General features: G+C 44.2%; 1 protein-coding gene across 4 annotated transcripts in view; it reads right to left on the bottom strand.

Annotated features, from left to right (window-relative positions):
• The window catches only part of BDH2 (3-hydroxybutyrate dehydrogenase 2), a 444,818-nt gene that overhangs the window by 99,976 nt on the left and 320,902 nt on the right, over positions 1-23,940 (bottom strand). For 3 of the 4 annotated variants that reach the window (XM_069630973.1, XM_069630975.1, XM_069630974.1), the window contains exon 7: positions 19,607-19,720. The exons of the other annotated variant lie outside the window; for it this stretch is intronic. In XM_069630973.1, coding sequence (XP_069487074.1) covers positions 19,607-19,720 — 114 coding nt within the window. The remainder of the gene's footprint in view (positions 1-19,606; positions 19,721-23,940) is intronic. 4 annotated transcript variants of the gene reach the window in all.

Genomic DNA, 23,940 nt, shown 5'->3' with positions numbered 1-23,940 from the left:
GGTCAATCCATGAGAGCAGCTAAAGTACGTTGGAACGAACACCGCTCTTGTATACGTAATGTTAATCCCAACTCGGCAGTGGCTCGCCATTGGAACGAGAAACGCCACAACCTGATTCAAATCAGATTTTTGATTCTTGAAGTGCTAAGCAAAGTCAATCCACATGAAGATCTGAGCCTTCGGCTTAACCAAAGAGAGACATATTGGATTGACAGATTGGGGAGCCTGTATCCCAATGGCCTAAATGAAGAAATCAATTATCATTGTTATCTTTGAATGTGATGTATCTATGTTGATTTCATGTGACATTACATAATGTTCCTTGAACTAGTTATTGATGGTTTTGCACGTCATACGTAATGGTTTGACTGTTAATAGACATTTAATGCGGTCCTCAACATATTGTGAGGTCTAGGCCAGTATCCTTAGGCACTGATAACACTTACGGAGTGCTCCAAATCTTCAGAGTTGTTTTGTCAAAACTTGCTAATTTCCTTAATTGACACATGGATTGCACGCATTGTGCCCATGCATCTTTGCAGCCTTTCCCGGACACCCGTCTGGGACCCAAGGTGACACCTCTAGTGCCACCTACTACGGCTGTGATGCTAGTTCACTATCCTTCACTTTCACATGGGCTACCAGATTTGGTGCCTGTGTAGTTACATGTTTCTATTACCTTCCCTTTTGTTTACTTCTCTACAGTATTTTTTCCATGTTTATCATTTTTGTATATTCGTTTTTCTTTTATTCATTTTTCCTTTCTATCTTACCCGAGGGTTGATAATTGTATTTTTAGCTCCAAATATGCCCACAAATCTCATACACAGTCTCCTAATAGTACGTGCCGCATCGCGCTACTCTCCTGACGCGATGCGATCACGTGGGTATTTATAGCAGCGTTACCATTAGCAACGCTTGCTTACAGCGATGCAGAACGGCGTTCTGGCCGGCATTGACCCTGTATGTCTTCTAGGTAACCATTGAAGACGCCTCTTTCTAATCACAGCGCCACGGCGCTTCATTGACTCCACCTAAAACACACTTTTGCTTTTTACAGCTTTTTCGAATTGGCTGCATTCTGTACGCTGCTGTTACCGACAACAGTTCACATTTCTGCCTGTGACTGTAGTTTTTGTTTCTACGAGGCCAAACACTTCTCGTGAGTCCATTTACATTGTTTTTCTCTCCATTCACATGGTCTAATTCCCTCGCTACTTGCACTTATTAACTCTCGGTTTTGTCTACTTTATTTTATTACATGTTTTACTTTGACCTGAACCCTCATCTACTTTCTGGTATGTGATTTCTAATTTATTACCTTTTCTATTGTGATTTATGATTGCATATTGCGCTATTTTTTACGTTATTTCATATGTTATGCGATATACATTCTTATTCTATGTTATTAGATTAGACTCACCCTGATGAAGGAGCTATTTGCTCCGAAATGCATTGGTACACAAAGTCTATTTAAAATATGAGAAGTGGCAGCTGTATCCTCACTAAGACAGAATTAGTGACTTTTTCCTTTTCTTCAGTGTTCGAAATATATGTTTTTGATAAACATATTACTCTCACCACTACTTTCAATCAAGTGTCTCTTCTTTGAACTTATGTATAAGAAGAAAAGTACTTACATTTCAATCTAAGTTTAAACTATATCACCCGTACAGGGTATGTACGGAGAGCGGCTGTTTGACTAGATATGTTATCTAGCCTTTTTTGGTTCTTGCATTTACGAGTCAGGGTGTCTCCAGACTTATTGCAGCCAGCTCCTGTAAGCATCTATTTGAGCTTTGGTCCTATTTTTGACTCAATTCTTTTTGAGTGTCTAATATTAATATACAGATTTACTACAAGTGTGGTGCCCACTTTATTTTTTCATATGATTCAAAGGAGAACCACTGAATGGAGGAAAGAGCTCGGAAGATAGATTTGTGGCAAGACAAAGAAAAGAGGACACAAATAGAAGAATTATAGCTAGAACGTAACAAAGCCAGAATAGTAGCAGGAAGGCCAAGAAGAAGAGAGGAACAATACAATAGATGTGAGAAAGTGAGAGAGGAAATAAGGATTTTGGTAGCATTAAATGAAAGGAAGGACCTAGTCTTTCAGACACTGAATAGCTGAAAGCGACAAACAGGAAATAATAAAAATGTGTGAAGAGAAAGTAAGAGGAGTCAAAAGTGACCCCAAGATTTCTAGCAGATAAAGAAATATTAAGAAAGGTGGGGGGAAAGGAAATAGGGAGTGGGGTAAGGGAGGGGGAACAATCGAAGCAGGAAAGAATAGGACCTCAGTCTTTGAGGAGTTAAGATGTAGATAATGATCCGCCATCCAAGACTGGATAGCAAGTAGCCAGGAGGTGAGGACAGAGTGAATAGCGGGAGAAAGGGAAGAGAAAGAAAGAGATGTGTGTCATCTGCATAAGGGTGGTGAGAAAGACTAATGGAAGAGATGACACAGGCCATAGGAATTGTGTGGAGAGAAAGTAGCAAGGGACCAAGGACGCACCACTGTGCGACACCGTACTGGAGAGGAAAAACTGGAGAAGTTTGACCAGCCCAAGAAATAGAATAAGATTGGTCGGTGAGATAGGAATTAAACCACATCAAGACAGGATCTCTAAAACCAAGAGAGGAAAGTGAGCAAAGAAGAGGAGCATGGTCGACCGTGTCAAACGCAACCAACAGATTAATGAGAACCAAAAGAGAAGAGTGCTTAGAGTAATGAGCAGGCAAGAGAGAGCCGCAGACAGAAAGGAGAACCCTCCATCAGATTGAAATCAAGACTAACAGATCTAAACAAATGTTTATTGTCTTCAAGATCCAGTATTCATTCATTATTAAAAACAGTTTCACAAGCCTTAGTGCATATTTTATGTTCAGGGCTTTGATATACCATTTTGCCTCTGTACTGTTGCATATACTGGAGTTCAATGAGTGTGTATTATTTTGGTCTTGTGTGGGTTTATTGCTGGCCATTTCGGCGGAGTGTTGTTGCATTGTTGCATTGTTGGCAGTGAGGGGTTACTCTGGTTTCATACACACATGCACTGCAGGACCAACACCTTTGTTAAGGTGATGCCAAGTTTCTGAGTTCTACCCTTCATCAGGATAAAACAAAGGTTATAGTGAGAAATGACTCTCAACATATGCTTCAGTTCTCTGCACCTTGATAGCTGTCAAACTATCAACCACTCTCAATGTCTACTTAATTCAAACTAAACACACCTGCAAAGTTTTATAAACAACTTCTCTGCAGAACGGTTCAAGCTACACTACACAAAAGGAGTCTTTTTAAATTGATAGAAATGGGCTATCTACTGTGACAAAAACAATGTGTTGAGTCTGGAAAGTGAGGTGGCAGTTGTCTGTTCCGTGATTGCGAACATGTAGAAGGTATATGGAGGATCCACATGGCCTCGCCAGAGTTCTTACGTTTCCTGTGGCTATGTGCGAGAAGGCCGCCCGGTCCTCTTTTTGTTTGGAATTCTGTGACTTGTAGTTTTCTTAAATTTCAAATGAGAAAGAAAATACCACAAGTCCCAGAACCCACAGGGAAAAAACACAGGATTGGATGGCTTTCCCCATGTATGGTAAGGGGAAACTTGAGCGCCTCGCCTCTTCCCTTTCTTACCCTCTATTCAGACGGCCTGCATGTCCAGACAACAGTGAGAAAAGGAATTCAGGCAAAGGCAGACCTACTCCATTATCGTGAATAATGTTTCTAAACTCAAACCTTTATCTGATTTTGCAGCATCCATAAATACCAATTGCACCCCACAGCCTTATGTAGTACAATTTCCATTGGAACAGCATTGACGTATGTTCATTATGATAAGAATGAACTTCCTTCCGGTTCTGGCAGTGAAAGGCCACAGAATGGGCATGCCGATCACTGAAAGAAACTGCAGTATCTGTGACTTAGATTGGAGACAGTACAACATTTATTGTAATGTCAAGGCTTAGAGTAGGTACGGAATGGATACCTGGCTAGATGTGTTCATTGGGTGACTATTTTACCCTATGGAAAATTCTGGGCTAGGTGTTTAATGTGTAAACTATCCCTCCTCTAGCATTGATACATTTATGGATCACCATTGAAATCAAGGTGGGAAAGCCTGCTAGATAGGTAATGCGGGGACTATAACAAATGTCACTTTTTAAGCAATTTATTACATTTTTTATTAGATTTTATCAGCAATGTTGTTACTTTTTTATAGAACGTATCGTATAATCGTATAATGTAAACTGTTGTGTAAAGTGTGAAAAGTTATTAATTTGTAACTAACACTTGTATGAATAAAAATAAAACTCCTTGCAAATTACACTTCTTAATATCTAATAGTGTCATAAACCATACAATATGAAGATGGAAGCCTATGTGCGCGTGAAGCAGCAATTAGCCTTTTAATTCTGAGGCCAAGGGGTTCTGAAGACTCACTTGGAAGTTTGAGGTAGTTCTTTCATCTCTCAAATTATCCAGAACAGGTACAGATGATCTGCCCAGGGATCCAACGTTTACAAACTCTTGACATCCTACAATGTTTTTTAGTTCTCTCTGTGCAAACATATTTTTAATTACTACAGGATTAAATGAGGTGCTTCTTTACTGAAATATGGTCTACTTCTTATAATTAATTTTCATTGACTTTTGGATTAGGGGATTGGATCATGGCAACTCCCTTAACACTTGCTTAGTAAAATACAGTTCTGAATATGTTAATAGTTGTTTCTTCATTGAAATCAGTTCTGTGGATTTGGAATGCCTTTTTAAATGTATTTTCTTTGAACTGGGTTGCTATAGGGTGAGTGTGCCTCGTTGATATGGATATGGTAATCTCCTATAGAATGCCCAATACCTCCTCTGGCATATTGCAAGGTTTTTGTGCCTTTTCACAAGGGCGATTTGTGTTTACCCAGGATAAAAATTCTCGGTAGACCCCGATTAAGGTGCCAAGCAGCCGACACTCTACAAAATAAAGTGCAGACTTTTGCGCACCTTGTGTAGCCTCTTCTCCTCCCATCCTACACCTTTTTAAGGACCCTGTTTAGAAGACAAAGTACACTTACTCGTGACCCACTTCACCTGCTGTACGTGCTGTACCAGCAATGCCAAAAATTGTTAGCCAAGACACGAGCGCCAAGTTGAGGAAGCTTTCTGGCAATGGGTATTCCTTTATGAAAATCCATAAATGGCTTATGTTTGTGATTTATTTTTCTTTAGTGGTCCGCCATATACTACCATGCCAGTGGGAAAGCACACCCACACAGAATAGTTAAGCATCATGGTGAATACGTATTGTACTGTATGTTGTCGCAGGTGGGTCTGCCCGTGCATTTCAATCCTTCCTATTTACAATAAGAGGGAGGGTGCCTGATTTGCGATTTCTCCCTCTGAAAAATCACGCACAGCACTGCACGCCATTTGCATGCTTCTAAACATTAGCATTCCTGTACATTACAATGCTGCTGTACTTTCAGGCGCCTGTGTGTGATCACTGACAGCCTGATCAGGGAACATGAAGAGCAAAACATGGCAACTCAAATCTCAGCTATTCTCTCATCACAGCGTTACAGTTATTGATGGAGAGATCTAGCATGCTTGGCAAGCTCTCAGATGGAAATGGCAGACTGCACTGTGAGTTAATATGCTACAGTAGCCTGGTGGTGGGGATTGGTTTCTGCTGTCTTTAAATGGGAAGTCTTTCTACAGTAAACATGATCTACTTGCAAACATGATCCATCCAACATGATCCATTCCATTTCAATCCAATGTGTGGGCGCTTGTCCTTTTTGCTTTCATTCGGGGACTTGGAGTCCTGATTTGATAATCTGCAAAATTGAAACCTCTGTGGTTGGGCTGTTACTTGGGAGGGGGAAAAAGCAGCCATACAATTTGTACAGCGTTGAAATGTATTGACTGTGTGTAAAACAAATAAAAGCAGTTACAGTGTATCTCTGTTACATTTTAGGCAGCCACGTGTGATATATGACATTAAGAAGGAGAAGAGGGTACTGCATGCAAAACAGCGGAGACAGCCGAGGACTTTGACATGCTGTTCATGGAAACCACATACATTGTGCTTCAGAGGTTTAACCGGATGGCTTTCCGGAAGAGAGGGTGGCACACTGCCGTGTAAACCATAACCAGAGAACCCATTGGAAGTCCATGTGTGGAAGGGATGGGGGCACCTCCAAGAATGGCCAAGGCTCAATAGTCATCTGTACGGGCTATTGGACACAGGATTCTTCAAGATTGCATTTTCTGTATGCCCCAGATGTGCAAATGTATTATCCACAGGACACCAAAAAACTAAGACTACCGTCTTTTTTTGGAGTCGGACTCCACCTCAGTAGCTGGACTTAAATCTGACGTCAAGGGATATTTAAAGCTGGTTAATAAACCCATGAGCCAGGCAAAGTTGATTGCTGGCATCTACCAGATTTGCTCTCAAGTGCTTATATAGGGCCTTTCTCACAGGACAATCATTCAGATTACAAAGGTCCTGCCAGTGCTCGTATTTTGTGTATATTTTAATATGTGCTTTATGCTTTCTTTGCCTGAATGCGGATACAATAAAACACATTTGAAAAATTTTCACTCTGGACATTGCTTTTTTGGAGGTGCAGATTGCGATTTAGGCGACATGGACTCCACAGGCCTATAAAATCTATACTGGTGCATGGGGGCAAGGGCGGCCTGCCGTGGTTTGAGCCATTCTGCGGCGGAACATTCTCTTGATGGAAGCCCCGAGCCCTATTGCATATGTAGCAAGTGGGGGCAGGGAAGAGCCTAAGCTTAGCTCCCAGCTCGGCAGTCGGTCCAGTGCGAACAGGTGGGTGAGGGAAGGATAGCAAGAGGAGGCCAGCTGCAACTCTGCAGCTCTTTCTGGGGGAGGGTGTCCACTGCCATCCTAACAGCCTTCACAAGCAAAACAGCAAGGGTGTAAATAAAAATAAAAATGAATGAACAAACAATAGTAAAATATGTCTTTCTTTTACTCCCATCCAAAGGACAGTAATGGCTTTACACTATATGCTGTATCCCAGAAAAAGACATAATCAATACATTTACAAAACATGACATGAAAACAGCAGGGAATAAATACAAATAAATCAATAAGTAACAACTGCTGAACGCATTCACTGGCGTCGTGCGCTTGTTTGCTACACCCAAAAATAAACTATGACCGATAAAAACACATCGGATAAAATGTAGAGCATACATTAAAACCACAAATAAAAAATAAATAAGTTGATGAGCCCATCATTACTAGCCTTGTACCCTAGTCTACAATCTAGGCAAGGCGGGCACTCAACCACGCAGCTACCTAATCTATAGACAATCATGGGCACCTGCACCCATAGGTGCTTGAAAGGACACCTGCATCACACTCTTCTGGAATGCATTGAAGTGCAAAGTGCCCTTGCTGGACCATCATCTGTCGGTTTCAGCACTCGGCCAGGTGCGAGCATGGGTGGGAGGGAGAGGAGCCAGGGGAGGCTACAGGACTGAGAAGAGGGCAGCCTCAGCGCACCAGGCTTGTGAAGAAGCAGGCTGGTGTGGGAGGACGTTTCATTGAGGATGCATATTGTTTCTGTGTACATGGGATGCATTCCCAACCGCCTTCACAAGCTCAGGATGGGTTTGTTTTGTGTAGTACTATGTGCCAAAATGTCCCAAGCATTTTGGGAAATGTAGTACTCTAAAGCTACAAAACAAAACCCAGCTGCAAGTCACTACTGCAGCACTTCCCAAGACACATGATGCAGCAAACCTGAGCCCCTGACCATCCTGGCCCGCTGGCAGCATGACTGTCTTTCGAGCAGCCTTGGAGGAATTTACACCTTTCCTTTTCCCCCCATCAACATTATAGGAGAAATAATAAATATATTAATAAGAATATATACTGTAAGAACAGGGAATAAATAAAAAGTATAAGAGATCATTCTGAACACATTCACCAGTGCCCTGCACTTATTTCCAGCACCCAGCCAAACTATAATAAACACATCCCATCAAAAGCGGGGTATACATTAAAATAATAAATAACTACTGTTTACTGGGCACATTCAAAATCACATTCAAAATAAAATTGGTGGAAGGGATAGAAATTAGAGGGGCATTTGATTGATGAGGTATTCACAAGTGTCGAGCTCTGGTCTCCAAACTAGTATGGGGAGACCAGGCATTCGCTCAAATGTATAGCCACTGATAGAGAATGGGTGCCAGAATGCCTCTATATTTGAAAGGAGACCTAAGTCACAATCTCGTCTTCGCAGTGCATTTGTGGTCATGGCAGTGCATGGAGGTGTGGCTCCCATCTCTGTTGAATGAGAAAGAGCCACCTAGTGGTGAAATTATAAACAGCATCTAGGAAGACTGTCCAGCTGTACCAAAAATAAATTGGAAACCAGCGTGATAGCCGATTTGAGCAATAAAAAAAGTGATTTGTACAAATGTTGCACAAGTACAGTAATTTGAAAATTTGGAAAACCAAACTGGGGTGCATGCAAGAGCCATTTCAAAGTCCTTCCAAGCCAATCAAAAAACACTGTGCTGAGGATTTAAACAGTCTTTAAAACATGCCACCATCTATTAATTTCATAGCTCCATCTATTAATTTCATAGCTTAGACCACTGTTGCTCAATCCAGATGGTCAATAACAGTACATCCTGGGTGCCCTCTTGTTTGAGTAAGCCCAACTATATTCAATCCAAAAAGGGCCTCATCATGAGTTGGGATGTAGCCCTTAAATGGGGCAATAAAACAATTACCGCCGCATTTAAGTGTCCGTCCAATCGCGAGTCTGGCAGCATTTACCCCCACCACTGAATGCGCCAACTTTATGCCCATTTTCGGGCGCAATTAGCGCACGCTATTTGTGCCCGAAAATGCCTCAGAGTGCTACGGACTCTGAATAGAATGGGGATTAACAGCGTCACCACTACTTGCGATCCAGCACTTAATAGCGCTATTTGCATTGGGCAGTATCTGCCGGGATACCGGCCTACTTGTGATGAGGCCAAGTCCTTGTCCAAAATAATGAAACACGCAACTGTTAACGAGCATTAAATATATCAACAGCCTTGTGCAACAAGCGGATATACTTCAACATCAAAGATGCTCTGAGCCAGCAGATAAGACTTTTTGTTCCTCAAAATAAACATTGTTAGACATATTAAAGATCAGTACTTATTCTTGGTCAATTCACCACACCAGCACCAAAGAATACAAATTCCATTACACCCATCAATTCCAAAAGAATTTCCTTTGGTAAATTGAGGTTTGGTGTTAAAAACTACAAACAAGGAAACCACCAGGGGGCGTGGGCAACATGGCTGCCTGAACGTAGAGTTCCCGTAGCCACCCCGCCATTGAGAGGTAGCTGCCGAAACACAGAGCCCGCGAGACATAGCAACCCGCCTGCTCTCGGTGGCGAAGATAATGTGAGGCGGCCGGTGGCCGAAAAAACTGACTTCATGGCACGTGTAAGAGGCGTGGCAGGGCCTGGGGAAGAGGTCATCCACCTGCAGTGAGCCCAGGAGAAGGGAGGCTGCAGGCGAGAACCAAAGCACGAGTTGGCGGCAGGGACTTAGCGCCTTTGGTGAAGGATTCAACCCCTCTATCTACGGCGTGCTGGAACCGGCTGGAGGGGGCGGCGCTGGGAGGACTGCAATGCAGGATGGAGCCGCGTGAGGCGAGTAGAGAAAGAGAACATACCAGGGGGCTGGACCTTCCCTGTGCCATGCTGTGTGCAGGGCGTTGGAGAGTGAAGCAGTGGGGCTTGGTGGAGGCCCTTGAAGGGAGTGTTTGAAAGCACCACAGACAGCAAATTCATCAGTGAGAGAAGCTGCAGGGGCATTACCCCGAAATTGGAGGCTACCAACAGGCATTGGACTGGGCCGTGGGAGTAAGCCGCATATAACTTGCAGAGAGAGAGCAGGTCAGGACAGATCCACCTTGGAGCTAGTTGGTGTGCAGTATCATGAGCAGGCGGTGGGGTGAGAGGGGCGGGGTGTCTAGCAAGCAAAGGTCCTACACAAAACTACAGAGTAGGTGATGGGCTCCCACCCTCTCTACACACGAACAAGGCGGATCAGCAGGATCTATGTTTCCAGGTGCCTACACAAACGGTGGAGATGGGCAAAAATCGACATTTTAAGCATCTTGCAGGAGGAGAAGGCCACGAGGACTGACGTCTAAGCATCGATATTGGAGGTGAGGGTAGAGGAAAGAACAGAGACCTTGGAGAGCAACCACATGTCCATGGAAATACTTGCGCTCTCTTTGTCAGATTGAAGGTGTTGGAACGCACTGGCAAAGAGGTCAGCATGAAGATGGAGGACCTAGAAAATTGGGAAAGTCAGAACATACGCCTCTTTGAGGGTCCCTCACACGGACAGGGGAAACTGTGGCATAATGGGTGGACAAAGTTAAGTGGATCGTCATGCGTAAGCTTATCTTGTATGACCGCTTACATAGAGGAGGATACCCAACGGGAAAACCTAAGTAGGTGGTAGCGAAATGCCACTATTTCAGTGACAATGTTGACATTTTGAACAGGGCAAGAAAAGAATGGTCGATCGCATGGGAAGATTCTGGAGTGAGAATAAACCACGACCTGTTGGTTGCCACGCTAAAGCAACTTGACTAATGGAAAGAGGATGCAGATATAAGTCGGGATCCCCCTTCTTGTTGTTTATTTTAATATAGGGGGACTGATTACGTGCTGGTAGACCCTGAGGAAATTCCAAGCTGTTGGAGGAGTTGCAAGGAGGTGGGCACCCAAAGGACATACTGTCCAACAAGGATTAGCAGGACAAGTTCCTTAATGCGTTCATCGAGGAAGCACGCAGATAAAGTTGAGTGGAACTCGAAAATTCAGAAAGAGGACCCTGATGTCTCCAACGACCAAATGACATTGGTGGAAGGAATGATTACTTTGGGATGTGTAGGTGGAGATCGAGGGGGTGTTGCTCACATGCTGAGTGGGGTTGGGTTTGCACTGTTGTTAATGTAACTCGTAGTGGGGATGGCAAGGGGCGAGCGGTTGATTAACAGGGGTCGCTGACTGTGCACAAAATATGCACAGCATTTTTTTTAGGAAGGATCCAAGTAGGGCTGGGGGGAGGAGGGCGGGAAGCGAGTCCGTGAATGATGCCCTGTGTCAGAACGGGCATCTCAAGTGTTGACTAGACAGGGCTGGTTATTCTACAGTGGTTTGTGTTTTTGGTTATGGTTGAGAAGTGTGGGGGGAGCGTGAGGGTTCGGTGGGAGAGAGGGTACAATACCAGAACAGGATATGGTGCCTCATGATGTGTGAGTATCACTCAATGCGGTTCCCTGGTGGTATGGGGCAAAGAGATAAAGGCCATAGACCATCTAATGGCTAGCACAAGGGAACAGGTGACTAGGCTAGGCTCATTGAATGTAAAAGGGCTGAAGTCACCCACCAAGAAGTCACTCCTAGCCAGAAAAATGGCAAGGTATAAAGTGACTATAATGTTTGTACAGGAAACTCACTACAAGAAGGGGAAGGAGCAGAGACTACTGGGGAAGATAACTACTAACATGTATTGGTCGTCGGGCCGAACCAACAGCAGGGGAGTGGGTATCTTGCTGACCCCTGACCTCCCACTTGAGGAGGTCCAGATAAAAAAAGATTTTGAGGGCATGCACCTCATGGTCAAGGGGAGAGCGTGGGGCAAAAGATTACATGGGATGTGCTTTATGCCCCATTCCTATGTCAGGTCCAGTTTGTGGACTCTCAACTCCATACCATTAATCAATAGGCTGAGGGGGACAGAATAGTAGGGGGAGAAGGGTTTAGCATGCAGCTGCACCCAGTGATGGATAGATTGGGGAGGGATGTGGGGTCCGGAAGGTGGCCGTCCAGGGAAGCACAGGTTTGGTCGACTGTTGCTTCGATACTGCATAAGTGATTCATGGTGAGAGGCCAACCCAGGTAGAAAGCGTTATACTTTCTATTCCAATGCACATAAATCCTCAACAAGAATCAAATACCTTCTGGTGGAAAAAGAGTAATATGGCATGGGTGGAAACCTTACAAATTATACCAGTGGTGTGGACGGATCACGACATGGTAGTCACTGACATGGTACTTGCTCTACCTAAAAGAGGCCCTAGTGAATGGCAATGTAATGACACCCTTTTCCGGGAAAGAGTTTTCAGGGAAATGCTTTGAAATGAAAACAGCCTTACCATCAAGGAAAACGACAATGGGTAGATCCTTGTAAAAATAGTGTGGGAAGCTGTGAAAGCCACAATAAGAGGGCTCATAATAGCAGAGCGGGCGCGGAAGAAAAAGGCTGATACAGTATTAAGAAGATGAGATCAGAGGCAGGATCTGTGAGTTGGAGGGGAAGTACAGCAACTGTACTGCAAAGCGGGTGGAGATTAGGGAAGACCTACACACTTTGAGAGCTGAGCACCAACAGCAGAACCTGGGCAAAATATACCACACACTAAATCTGATACAGCAAAAATATTACAAGAAAGGGGACAAGGCAGGTACCATCCTGGTGAACAGATTAAGGACCCAGAAAGTGAATAGGATGATGGAGAAATGATTGGGAAAAAGAGGGAGATATGCAAAACCCCACAGCCATAGCCCAATGCTTTGCCGACTTCTAACATACACTGTATACGAAGGAGGGAGAGGAAAATCTAGAGAGGGTGCAGGAGTATCTTCAGGGGTTTGGCATGCTGGTGCTTTGTGCCATGAGCAGGAACCAGCTGGATAGTGACATAAAGCTAGAAGAAGTGCAACGGGCAACCAAGGGACTGGCTTCAGGGAAGGTCCTGGGGAAAGAAGGTATTCTATAAATGTGTACAAGTACTTTAACGGAAAGCTATCGCCCTTCATGGTAAATGCATATAATGATTTCCTGGTGACCAGTGAACCACCTCCCTCATTTCTCAAGGCTCTGATCACACTGATACCTGTGACGATCCGGAGATTCAGTCACTTTTCCCCAGAAGGGAGCCTCTTCTTTTGAGACTAGGGAGGTGAGCCTGCTACGCAACATTCCCCCTAGAGGTGGCGGAAAGCGGGATCTCACAGGGAGAAACTCCCCTCTTGGGGATAAGGACTCCTGTTCCGAGAAGGCACTCCCTTTTGTTAATAAACAAGAAAATAATAAAGAATAAGCAACAAATCCGGAATCCGGGTTTGCCCGAGACAGAGGCGCTGATCTCCTTTCTGCCTAAGAGGGTGGAAATATAGGCATGCAAGGAACGCTGACATACAAAGAGCCTACCAAAAGGCTCAGAGGCCAAGGAGTGTCCCTGGAGGGAATCGCTCCATAACAGTGGTGGCAGAAGGAAGGGTGAAAGAATAAAACCCCTCCGTGCTAAGCTCACAGAGGTGCCGGTATCCAGAGTGGTACCTGACACCGGAAGATAGCAGAGCTGTGTAACCTTGCGTATGGTGATCAGGAGGACATAAAGCGATAAACCCTCCCAGATCAGACACCATCATCCCGAGTTACGCTAAGACGTACCAGAAAGTGGATCGACGCAAAGCAAGGAAGCCATCCTAAAACCCCGAAGTGGAGCAGTGAATAGAGACGCCAACCCGTTGACGGGAAGCCTGACACAAGGAGGTAACGGGCAGAGGGGGAGACCCAGGGAGAGGGAGGTTGTTCAAAATGATTGAATCCTAGTTGGCAAAGTAATAAGAAGAGTGAAAATAAGTATGGGACATATCATAATTGTCCCAGTGGTAACGAATATCAGACGAAGAGTGAGAATAACCCCATGACTCTTCCTACTCGTCCCAGTAGTACAGAAAACTACCAGAAGAATAAGTATAAACCCTGGGTAAAGAACACAGATCTCAGGGAGAAAACCGAGAAGCAAAGAGACACAAATATTGACCTCTTAGGGAAAACAGAATTAATTACAGAGGAGCAAGAAAGACTGTTCTTTCATACAGACACATCACAGAGGAAAAGAGGGGCCAATAACCCAGAGAAGCAAACTTTACAAAGAACCAGAGAGTACAAGAATAGAACGTGGGGAAGTCCTACAGCAGAACTGAGGGAACTAATAAAGCGAATAGCAGAACACTATTTGAAGATTTCATACTGACAGAGAACATTTCTCTGGGAAGGTATTCTTCCGCTCCAGGAGAAGGAAGTCGATCTCCTGGCCCTTAATTGTTTAGGTTTAGTGGTAGGGTCAGAGCTGCATAGTTTTGGACTGAGGACAGACCTTTATTTGTACTTTGGCACTGACAACGAGCAACGTAGTTTTAGTTGTGTTAGGTAAGGCAAACCTTAAGTTAGGCCATTTAAGCTTAATAAAACACAGTTAAAACATGGAGAATCCTGGTCTTGTCCTTCTAATTTGCCACATACCCAAAAGCTGGAAAGGATGCCACCAGCTGTGTGTCGTACAGGCCAATCTCCCTCATCAACATGGATACCAAGGTAGTGCCGCCCTTGGACCACGAAGCGTAGGAACTTTCGCTGTCCTTTGTGTATGGGGATGTGGAAGTAAGCATCCTCCAAGTCCAGTGACGATAGGAAGTCGCCTTTCTCCAGCTGTTCCAGCACATGCTGAAGGGTAGCCACCCAGAACTTCTGGGCTTTGATGTATTTGTTGAGGCACCAGAGGTCCAGGATGGGCCGCCAGCCGCCGGTCTTCTTTCGAACGAGGAAGTACTGCGAGTATACTCCGGAGCCTCTTTGAGACGAGTTCTATCACGCCCTTTCTCAGCATGGCTCGTACCTCCAGAAGCAGTTGTGGAACGTGGTTTTCTTTCCTGGCCACAGGTGGGAAACGGGGGCACTTCCTTTGGAATTCCAGAGCGTGCCTGTGGGCCAGGGCATCTAGCACCCAATGCTCAGTGGAGATGGACTCCCACACGCTGACTCACTACCATAAGTATGTCTTTTCCCTGGCCTTTCTTTGATTTTGTACTCGTAGATTGTGCCACTTAGGGTGCAGGGACTGACTCCTTCACCTGACATGCTCTATAATTGGGTTGTATTCATCTTTCCAGAAGATGGCCAAGTAAGGAACAAATTGTTTAATGATCCCATGCTGAGGACTGTGTCTGCTGCAGACCATTACCTTGGATGTGAAAAAGCTTTGGTGAGTTTTAGAATAGTGTCTAACTATGGATGGATCTGTCTTTTTACATTAGGTGCTATTCCCGTACACAAGATATTAGTCTAGTATACTTATGTACATCTTTTACTCTCTATCTGCCCACCAGGGAGTCCTGTCCTGACGAAGGTGGTTAATTCACTGATGCCGAAACGCAGCCACCCTGCGTTGACACTGGACTACTCACAAAATTAATTTTGTGACTTTTTAGATACTCTGTGCCACTTTATTTGTGCTGTTTTTTTTTAAAAAAAATGTATACACTATGTTACTCGCACCCGTCTATCTAAAACATTTGTAATACTATTGGTGTGCAAGCTTATGTTGAATCATGCTACAATATTGTATAGAAATTATGCACATTGTGAACTGAGACTAATGCTCAAACTAATTAAAAATGCTTGATTGAATCAAGACGAATAATATTCACCTCATCTCAAGTTCTTTGAACAAGATGCTGTAATAAACTAATTGATTTTGTATAAACACATATTAAATAATCTTCGAATCAACCGCTGGTAGGACCATACCTCTCTGTAGATTAGTTATCCTCCCCAGTTCCTACCATTGTATGGGACATCCCTCCTGTATTACACACATGTGGCGGGCATGTTAGCTTGTAGGGAAGAGGCGTTGTCCTGGTTTAAAGAGGTAGACGGTATTGAGAGGGATATGGAACCTTTTTTGTTACTGTTTGTGTTGGAAAACAGATTGGGTATTTGAGACACTGGACATATGGTAAGCATTTTGTTATTAGCAGGAAGGGTAAATCTTGTTAAAAGAAGGAAACATCTGAAACTGCTCACCAAGAAACAATGGGTGATTGTGTCGTGTGAGATCTTTATGATGGAGAAACGTACACTAATGCTCAATGACCCCACACGAATCCTTGAGATGAAGTGGCTCCCATGTATATCAAAACATATGATCAGGGACTGTCCTGATGTAGACAGGTAGAGCAAAGCAGGAGGTTTGGGAGTTGGGGACATGGTCAGGAGTGAAATGAAATGAGCCTTGCTGCGGGCAAATTACTGGAGACGAGCAAAGTGATGATCACGGGTACACTGGTTCTGGTAGGGAAGGGGCGAGTTGTTGTTATATTCCTTTAACATGTGATCTAGATACACATTTGCTGGAAATGTTGGAGAAATACTGCAGGAGGGGACCGTTTGTTGGGAGACATCCCAAAAGTATGTGTCGATTTTATGAAAGTGACAATGCCAGCAATGGAAAACTGAAAACTGTTGTACTGTTTTTGTTGAAACCAATAAAATAGGATTTGGGGAAAAAACCTACAAATAAGTTTAGGCTATCAGCTTGCGCTTTGGATCACTGATCAGCACAACAGTAAATGTGTCCACAGTTAGCTGTGCCTCCTCAAAGTTCTTGTTCCGGATCTAGTATTGTTACTTCAAAGCTTTGCTATAGCTCTACTGTTAAACACTGCTCATCATGGCCACTCCACACTCTTGAGCGTCTATGAATGGCCTAGCCAACCACGAGCTGTGTTCAAGCCCTTCCTTTGAGGTGACATCCAACTAAACACGGGCACTCAATGCCCATCAGAAGTGTTGTCACACAAGAGCATCCCAGGGAGACATTTCTCCTTTAACACCTTAACTATTGGTGGTGCTTTACACCTTAGGCTTTCCTGGAGGTACGTTTTAATAAATCTGCCAATGTCAGTCTATAATTTTCAGGTCGCAGGTGCATGTTACTTTGCGTTATGCCATACAGTTATGTATGGCATACAGTTATGCCATGTTGAGCATTGTATGTTATGTTCTGCCTGCCTTACAAATCATCCACTGAACCATATGCACTCTATTAACCACAGCGCCACTCACCCTTTCACCTGGTCAGAAAACAATGTGGGCAGTCACACACCCAGTACTGGAAGAAATTGCCTATCAGACATCACACCACAATCATACTAATATGAACCAACAGGGTAACTATGCGGTCAGGTACTGGACAGGCGTAAACCGCATCACTGATGCAAGACTACCCAGTGCCTTAATGCGCAATTCGATAAATACCTATATGTTCAATCATACAGTATTAAAACGTACACCAGGCCTTGCCATGCTGTCGCTCTCTCACTTGTCAGTCACTGTCTCTGTGATGTGGTTTGCAAACTAGCTTAGCTCACATGCTATGGGCCAATAACCAACACACCATTCAGATTCCCTGCAAAGGTCAGAGAGGTCATAATCACCAAACAACTAGATTAGCATGAAGCAAACACCAGTGAGTCAGCAGTGTTGGAAATCTGAAGAAACCTCTGCCAACAGCTGCAGAGGGTTGCTCTGCTGGAAAATACTACTTGATCTCTTGGCTGGATTTCATATGCTAGGCCACCAAGGGCTTCTTGGCAGGATACACAAATGGGCGGGCAGACACTTAAAAGCATGGTGTCCTTTATATCAAATCGAAGACAAGTCAAAATGGCTATCGGTCTTTCAGTAAGATCCATTATGAGGTGCGGCATCTACAAGTCTCAGCATTAGGCACCCTTTTATAGTAGAGCTATATACATCTGATGACTGAGGTCATCATCCACCACATCCTGGACCGTCAGATGTGCTGGACTCTAAGATATATAAGAAAGGCGCGGCAACAGGTGGGAGGAATTAAGCAGGCAGCACTGATTTTGGTTCCCCTCCCAACCAATGCAAGGATGCTTGAGCGACACCCAAGCCAATATGGAGGCTAAATGGGTGCCCCTTAACTGTGCAAAGACAGAATCCATGGTGGGTGGTGGGTCCCTTCTACCCCCTCAAACGGTGTCATTGCTTGCCTCCTTGTACAGCTAAGCAATTATGGTGGCACAAGTAAAGGCCATGGACACTTTGGAGAAACCAACTCTCATGGGTGAAATACATGTAAAATAGAATGTGAAAACCCATACCTTCCATTTACATTAAGACTATAGCAACAGTATCTGGAGATGACTTTGTGATGCTCAGAAGATAGAACACTTGGATGCATCTGATCAAAATAACTCATTTTACTGGGAGTGGCAGAGTAAGGGACAGCAAGTCTTAGGCGAACGGGTGAACTCTAGAAAGCCGGGCAATATGCATGGAGAGAGAGGGTGATAATTAGGGAAGTCTGTGGGTTGTAAGGTGGCGGGATTGCCTTTTCATGACGAAGCATGCATTAGACTGCATTGTCAGATAATTACAACCCTTATCTTAAGGATTTAGAATATAAATCTGTTACATATAGTGAGCATTCTCAAAATCACATAAAAGAAAGAAAAATGATTAGTAACGAACAAGTTCAGACGTAAAAAAATCCCCAAAAGTTGTCATTTCCAATTATGAAGAAAAGCTGCTTTTGCAGAATTAGGCTTTTATTGTGTTGCCATTTTCTGAACGTTCTGCATTTGCAGTGTGACTCCGCTGCAGAAGTTCAGGTAATTAAAACAATGACATCTGGCCTTCGAGAACAACCCCCTCCTTAATTTGCCACATGTTTTCAGGGGGCTCCATTGGCTGCATCCAGTCCCACCAACCCCCCGCAAGCCCCCACCCAACCCAAACCCGCCCAAAACCCCTTATATATTACCAAAGCGAGATATATATATATATATATATATATATGGTCAATTGTGAAAAGGTCAATTGTGACCCTTTAAATTCGGTCAATTGTTCATTCGAACAATTGTAAACAAACAATTTGGGTAATACCTTGTTGTGGCTATGCATTGGTAGCTTTTACAGTAGCCTTCCATTGGACTCACCTAAGTTCAATTTATTGATGCCTTTATGAAGGAGGCTGCATTACAATACTGTAAATGTAACTCGTGAGTATCAAACAAGTGCCATTTTAAACAGAGTGCTGGTTACCTGGAGGGGACCACACCCCGATCACTTAAGGGTCGCCGGTGCTCTTTGCGCAGTTATGTTTGGAATGCGGCACTTGTGCAAATTGGACATGGGAATCCGGCCAGTTGCAGGTCCCCATGCCCTTTTGGCGTCTCTACAATAAAATCACTCATGGCGGCTTGCTTTTTACAGGTATAAAATACACGGGCCATCCATAGGAATTCAAGCCGCTTCGCCCACATGAAAACTAGAGGCACTCATAGCTGGTGGATTTCACACACTGAGGGTCTGATTCATGGAACGTTTTCCTATGGGATTGCGCCATTATAAAACAATTCCATAAATCAGGCCCCAAGTGGAGATTAGACTAAGCACAGAATGGTCACACTGCCCCATCTCGGTGTGTGAAATCTCACGAAAATGGCACCAGTTGTACGAAGCAAGTGCGCTTGTCCCCATCTGTTAATTACGCTCCTGGACATTTAGTGCCTGATGTGAAATGAGGCTGTTACCCTAAACCATTTTACCACATCACTCGACTTTTCAAAACACAGACATGCAATGGGCAAGCGCTGGTCCTTGCCTTACTTCGTTTCTGCCACTTGGGCACTCTTCGCCCACCTACCTGGGCACACGCAGTTGCATCGGATGCCTCGGTCTATGAAGTCTGCGGCCACAGACTTGGTCAGGCCAATAACGGCAGCCTTTGAGGTGCTGTAGACACACCTGTTCACGACACCTGGATAAATGAACCAACATGAGAACACAAAATCAGGAAATGCGACAAGAAAGAGCAAGCGTTCACTTCATTGTTATAAGCCTGGCTCTAAAACCTGCCGACATGACCTGAAATCCTACAGAAGGCAGAAGGCTCGGCATCACAGAATAAAGGCATACCAAGTGAAGACGAGAGGATTTTCAAATTATTATACTACAGCCAACATAGGCTTTATATGAAAAAAACATCTACAAAACATCACATATCAAGATCACAAATAATTAAATACACTGTGGAACTCCCTACCCCCTGCCAGAAGGGCATACCAATCACACACACACACACACACACACACACTTCAGACACATCATCACTTGGATTAAAGAAAATGACCTCTAAAATATAGAGCGCCTACTGACTACCATCTCCTCCTGTATTTATTCTTTAAGGTCTTCTCCTGATACTATGCTTTTGAAGTCGACCATTTTTCTGCCTGTATATAAATGTCTATGACCTCCTCCTGCTCTGAATTGTTTTACTTTCTCTTTGTTGTACATAATTTGTTGACATCATCCCTGTATATTCCTGCACAGCCCTGTAACCTAAGCTGAAAATATGCTTGTCTCTCTCTGCGCCCTGATACCCTGATACCCTCGGGTCTGGCGTGCATTATAAATAAACAAACAAACAAACAAACATAGACACTCGGACATTAAATCACTTAAGAACCATTATTCCATTCCTCATTACGTTTCAGAGTAAGTGAAGATGCCTCAACTGCATGCAGAATTCATTGAACGTCCACCTAGTGTAGTGCTGTGCAGTTAGTTCAAATCTTTTTAACCTCTTCCCAAAGTTTGGTCAGATGATAAGTGAGAGCTACATTATCTCCCCCCATATACTCTCCCCACAATTCCTAACATAAATCAGGCCTGCTGCTAATCCTGCTCTTCTACTCTTAGCTAAATAGTCACATACACACAGAAGTGTAGCCGTCTCGATCACCCCCCTTCCACAAAGCCTGCAGGTACGATTAGATTTCATCTATCTATCTATCTATCTCTCTATCTCTCTATCTCTCTATCTCTCTATCTATCTATCTATCTGTGTTTTTGTACTGAGCCACTAATCTGCAGGCCTCAAGAGAAAAGCAAACACAATGAGACAAACGAGCAGAAGAATGAGTGGTGAGGGACGGAAACCACCCTCAAGCAAGCAAAAAAATAACAGTAGATGTTATTATGAAGCAGGCATGTACAGAGGGTGGATACCATAGACATGAGTATAGGTTAACCATCTCTCACATCAAACAAGAACGTTTTTAAGCGCTTCTTAAAAAGAGCCGTTGAGCCACTTCAGCAAGATGTTTAGGAATTGCATTCCATAAGGAAAGGGCCCAAAGATTAAAACTGGCACCACCAATTTTCTTCAGACAAGAAAGAGGTTGTACCAAACAGACGGCGTCATTGGAACGCAAAGAGCGTCCAGTTAATCTCTTGGTGAGCCTGGAGATATGAGATAGGGTGGGGCTTCACCATAAGGGCATTTAAACACAGTAGCTAGGCCCTTGTGCCGTAGCCTTTGTTGAATAGGGAGCCAGTGAAGACTCTTGTCTGGCTTCAGAAACACGCGCATTATGTTTCTCACCACACGCACAGCACCATTCTGAATAACCCGAAGAGTCTTTATATTTGCCTGAGAGGTGCCTATTAAAAGACTATTACAATAGTCCAATTTGCAATTTATAATGGCTGCTGCAATCATGGCAAGATTTTCTTTGGACAAAAAAGGCCGGATCTGCCAGAGTAATTGTATAAAATAGCAGCAGGATGATTTTAAATAGCTGATCTGCCGGTTAAACGACAATTGGGGGTCAAAAACGACTCCTAAGAGGATTCCCATCCTTGGTCCCAATGTGTCATAAGTCTCTACCAAATGAAATGTTATTCTTAGGTATTCCTTCCTGCACATATGAATTTGGGAATGCCCTAAGATATATCCCCAAACTAGAGGAGTAATAAAATCCCAATAAAAGCTGGGGTCCAACTTTTATTGGGAACAAACTGGCTCCATATGTTCCTGGGAGAAGGCTGCATGCGGTCTGCGAAAATCTTCTATCGGTCCTGAATTTCAGACTAGTGAAGTGGGGTGTGGGGAATATCCTTCTCGGTCCACGCGGCTCGCATGTGGAATGCTTTACCCCTCAGAACTGCGGGCCACTGAAAACCATTTAGACTTCAGGCACGAGCTGCAAACCTTTCTATGTCTGTCCTGAGTTGGCTTTCGCAGGGTTTGGGCTGGATAGGGGCACTTTGGTTGTTTGTCTGTACAGTGCCACAGTGCCTTAACAAGGTGTATGCTTGCGCTTAGTAAATACTGCTCCATACATACCAGAAACCAGCCGTCAGTTAACGAGCATGCATGTGCTGTAACGAGCTGGAATGGGACCACTAACTATTTAGAGGACAACCTGGATTAATGGCCTCAGAGGACCAAGCTAACAACATGGAAGGGCCTGTGGGTTTCTGCTTGGTGTTTGTTTTTGCTATTTGAAAGGAATCTTCCTAAGCTGCCATGGGAACTAAAAAATGTACCTCAAGAGAAAACAGCAATTGTTTTGTCCACACGCATGCTCTCCAATGGAGGAATGCAGCTGGGGAGGGTCTAAAGGCCACCTCCCTGATAGTTGGTACATTCAAGTATTATCTTGTCTCAGGAATGCTCATGAAAATACAAGGCCCTCTACAACCTGAGAATAGGCCTGGATTCATTCTTGAGGATCAGTAGGACACTAATCTCCCTTTTGGTAATGCCATGCTAAATCTTCATCCTTTCTCCCTTCCAGCGCTGTTGAATTGCTACAATAATGGAAGGGGTCTAGATTTTTAGAAACTCACATAGTATGATTAATTGGAAAGGTCCCACTCCCCTTGACAATTGTATAGTATTGTTAGTCTGGAACAGCATCAGTAGTAAACCATTAGTGACGAGAGCAAGCTGTCCAGAATATTCTTGCTCACCAGAAGGTAGTTTGGACTGATGCTGCTATGAGGCATTTCACTCTTACCTGCAATAAAGTATCAAAGGCCTCAGACCTGCATCCTCCTCTGAGCAAGTAGATGGATGAAGATTCATAAATGCATAATTTTCTATTTGGGTAGGAGGATCTATGCATATCTGTCTATGTTGTTGGGAAAACTCATACATTATTACTGTTTCCAGCTCTAGACATTCATTAACAATGAGCAACCTGCTCCTTGGCCACCAACAGCACAACAGTAATACTTCCTTCACTGTGTGGGCAGGGGGCCTTGACTGTGTGGATGGGAGACCTCCTCCTCTTCCCTCAGAGGTGGGGGGAGGAGGGCATCTGCTGAGCACAGTGGCACATTCAGCATGCCCACATGGACTTCCCTTGTCTGTGGTTGGCCATTTGGGTGTTGGTGGTGAACTGCTGCACCCAAAGTGTTTGATGCTCTGTAGGCAGACATTTGTATTCCAGGTTCCTGCTCAGACCTGCAAGAGCAGCCAATGACTGCTACTAAAGATGCATTGTGGGCTGCACTCACACTGATATGAACAGCAGGTAGGAATGACCTGCTAGTGGTAGATTTAGAGTGCAGGATTTGCATAGGGAAGCAGCTGTGGACGGTGTGGGGAATTTGATGGTGTGGGAGGGTATGGTAAAGGTTCAGAGGTGAAATATAAGGAGGTGGCTTGAGGGTGTGCTTCAGGTGGTAACACAATGGTTGTACAGAGAAGGCCAAAGAGGAGGGCAACTCGTTTTGGCATGCAAATCACCCAAAAAAGGAAGAGTAGGGTATGTAAAAACAGAACTAAGAAGGGTTGTGGGCTAGTCAGGGAGAAGCGCAACAGGAGGAGAGGCTCTGATGTGAAAGTGGGCAGTGGTAGGACCTGAACACAGCCAGCTACAATGATGCTCTGAGCAGCAGGTGCATGCCACAGAGTATCCTGCCCTTCATCGAGGGACAAAAGAATCAGGGGGATTGGGCACACACCACAGTGAAGAAAAGGACTGGAGTGCAGTACAACACAGCTGCTCCAGGGTTTTGAATTAGGACTGGACAAGAGGAGGGTCAGATGCCAGAAGGAGGAAGGACCACAGGGAGCGACTGTGGCGCTTTATGGCTGTGGAATCAGAGAAGTGAGGTTGTAGTGGCAAGAAGGGTGGTGGATAGCCAATTGTCTGAGTGTGACAGTACAGAAGAACGAGAAATTGG

Source organism: Ambystoma mexicanum, chromosome 6q (genome assembly GCF_040938575.1).
Source record: "Ambystoma mexicanum isolate Mex_15411 chromosome 6q, UKY_AmexF1_1, whole genome shotgun sequence".
NCBI classification, from domain to species: domain Eukaryota; kingdom Metazoa; phylum Chordata; class Amphibia; order Caudata; family Ambystomatidae; genus Ambystoma; species Ambystoma mexicanum.
This window is presented reverse-complemented; position numbering and strand designations above follow the sequence as displayed.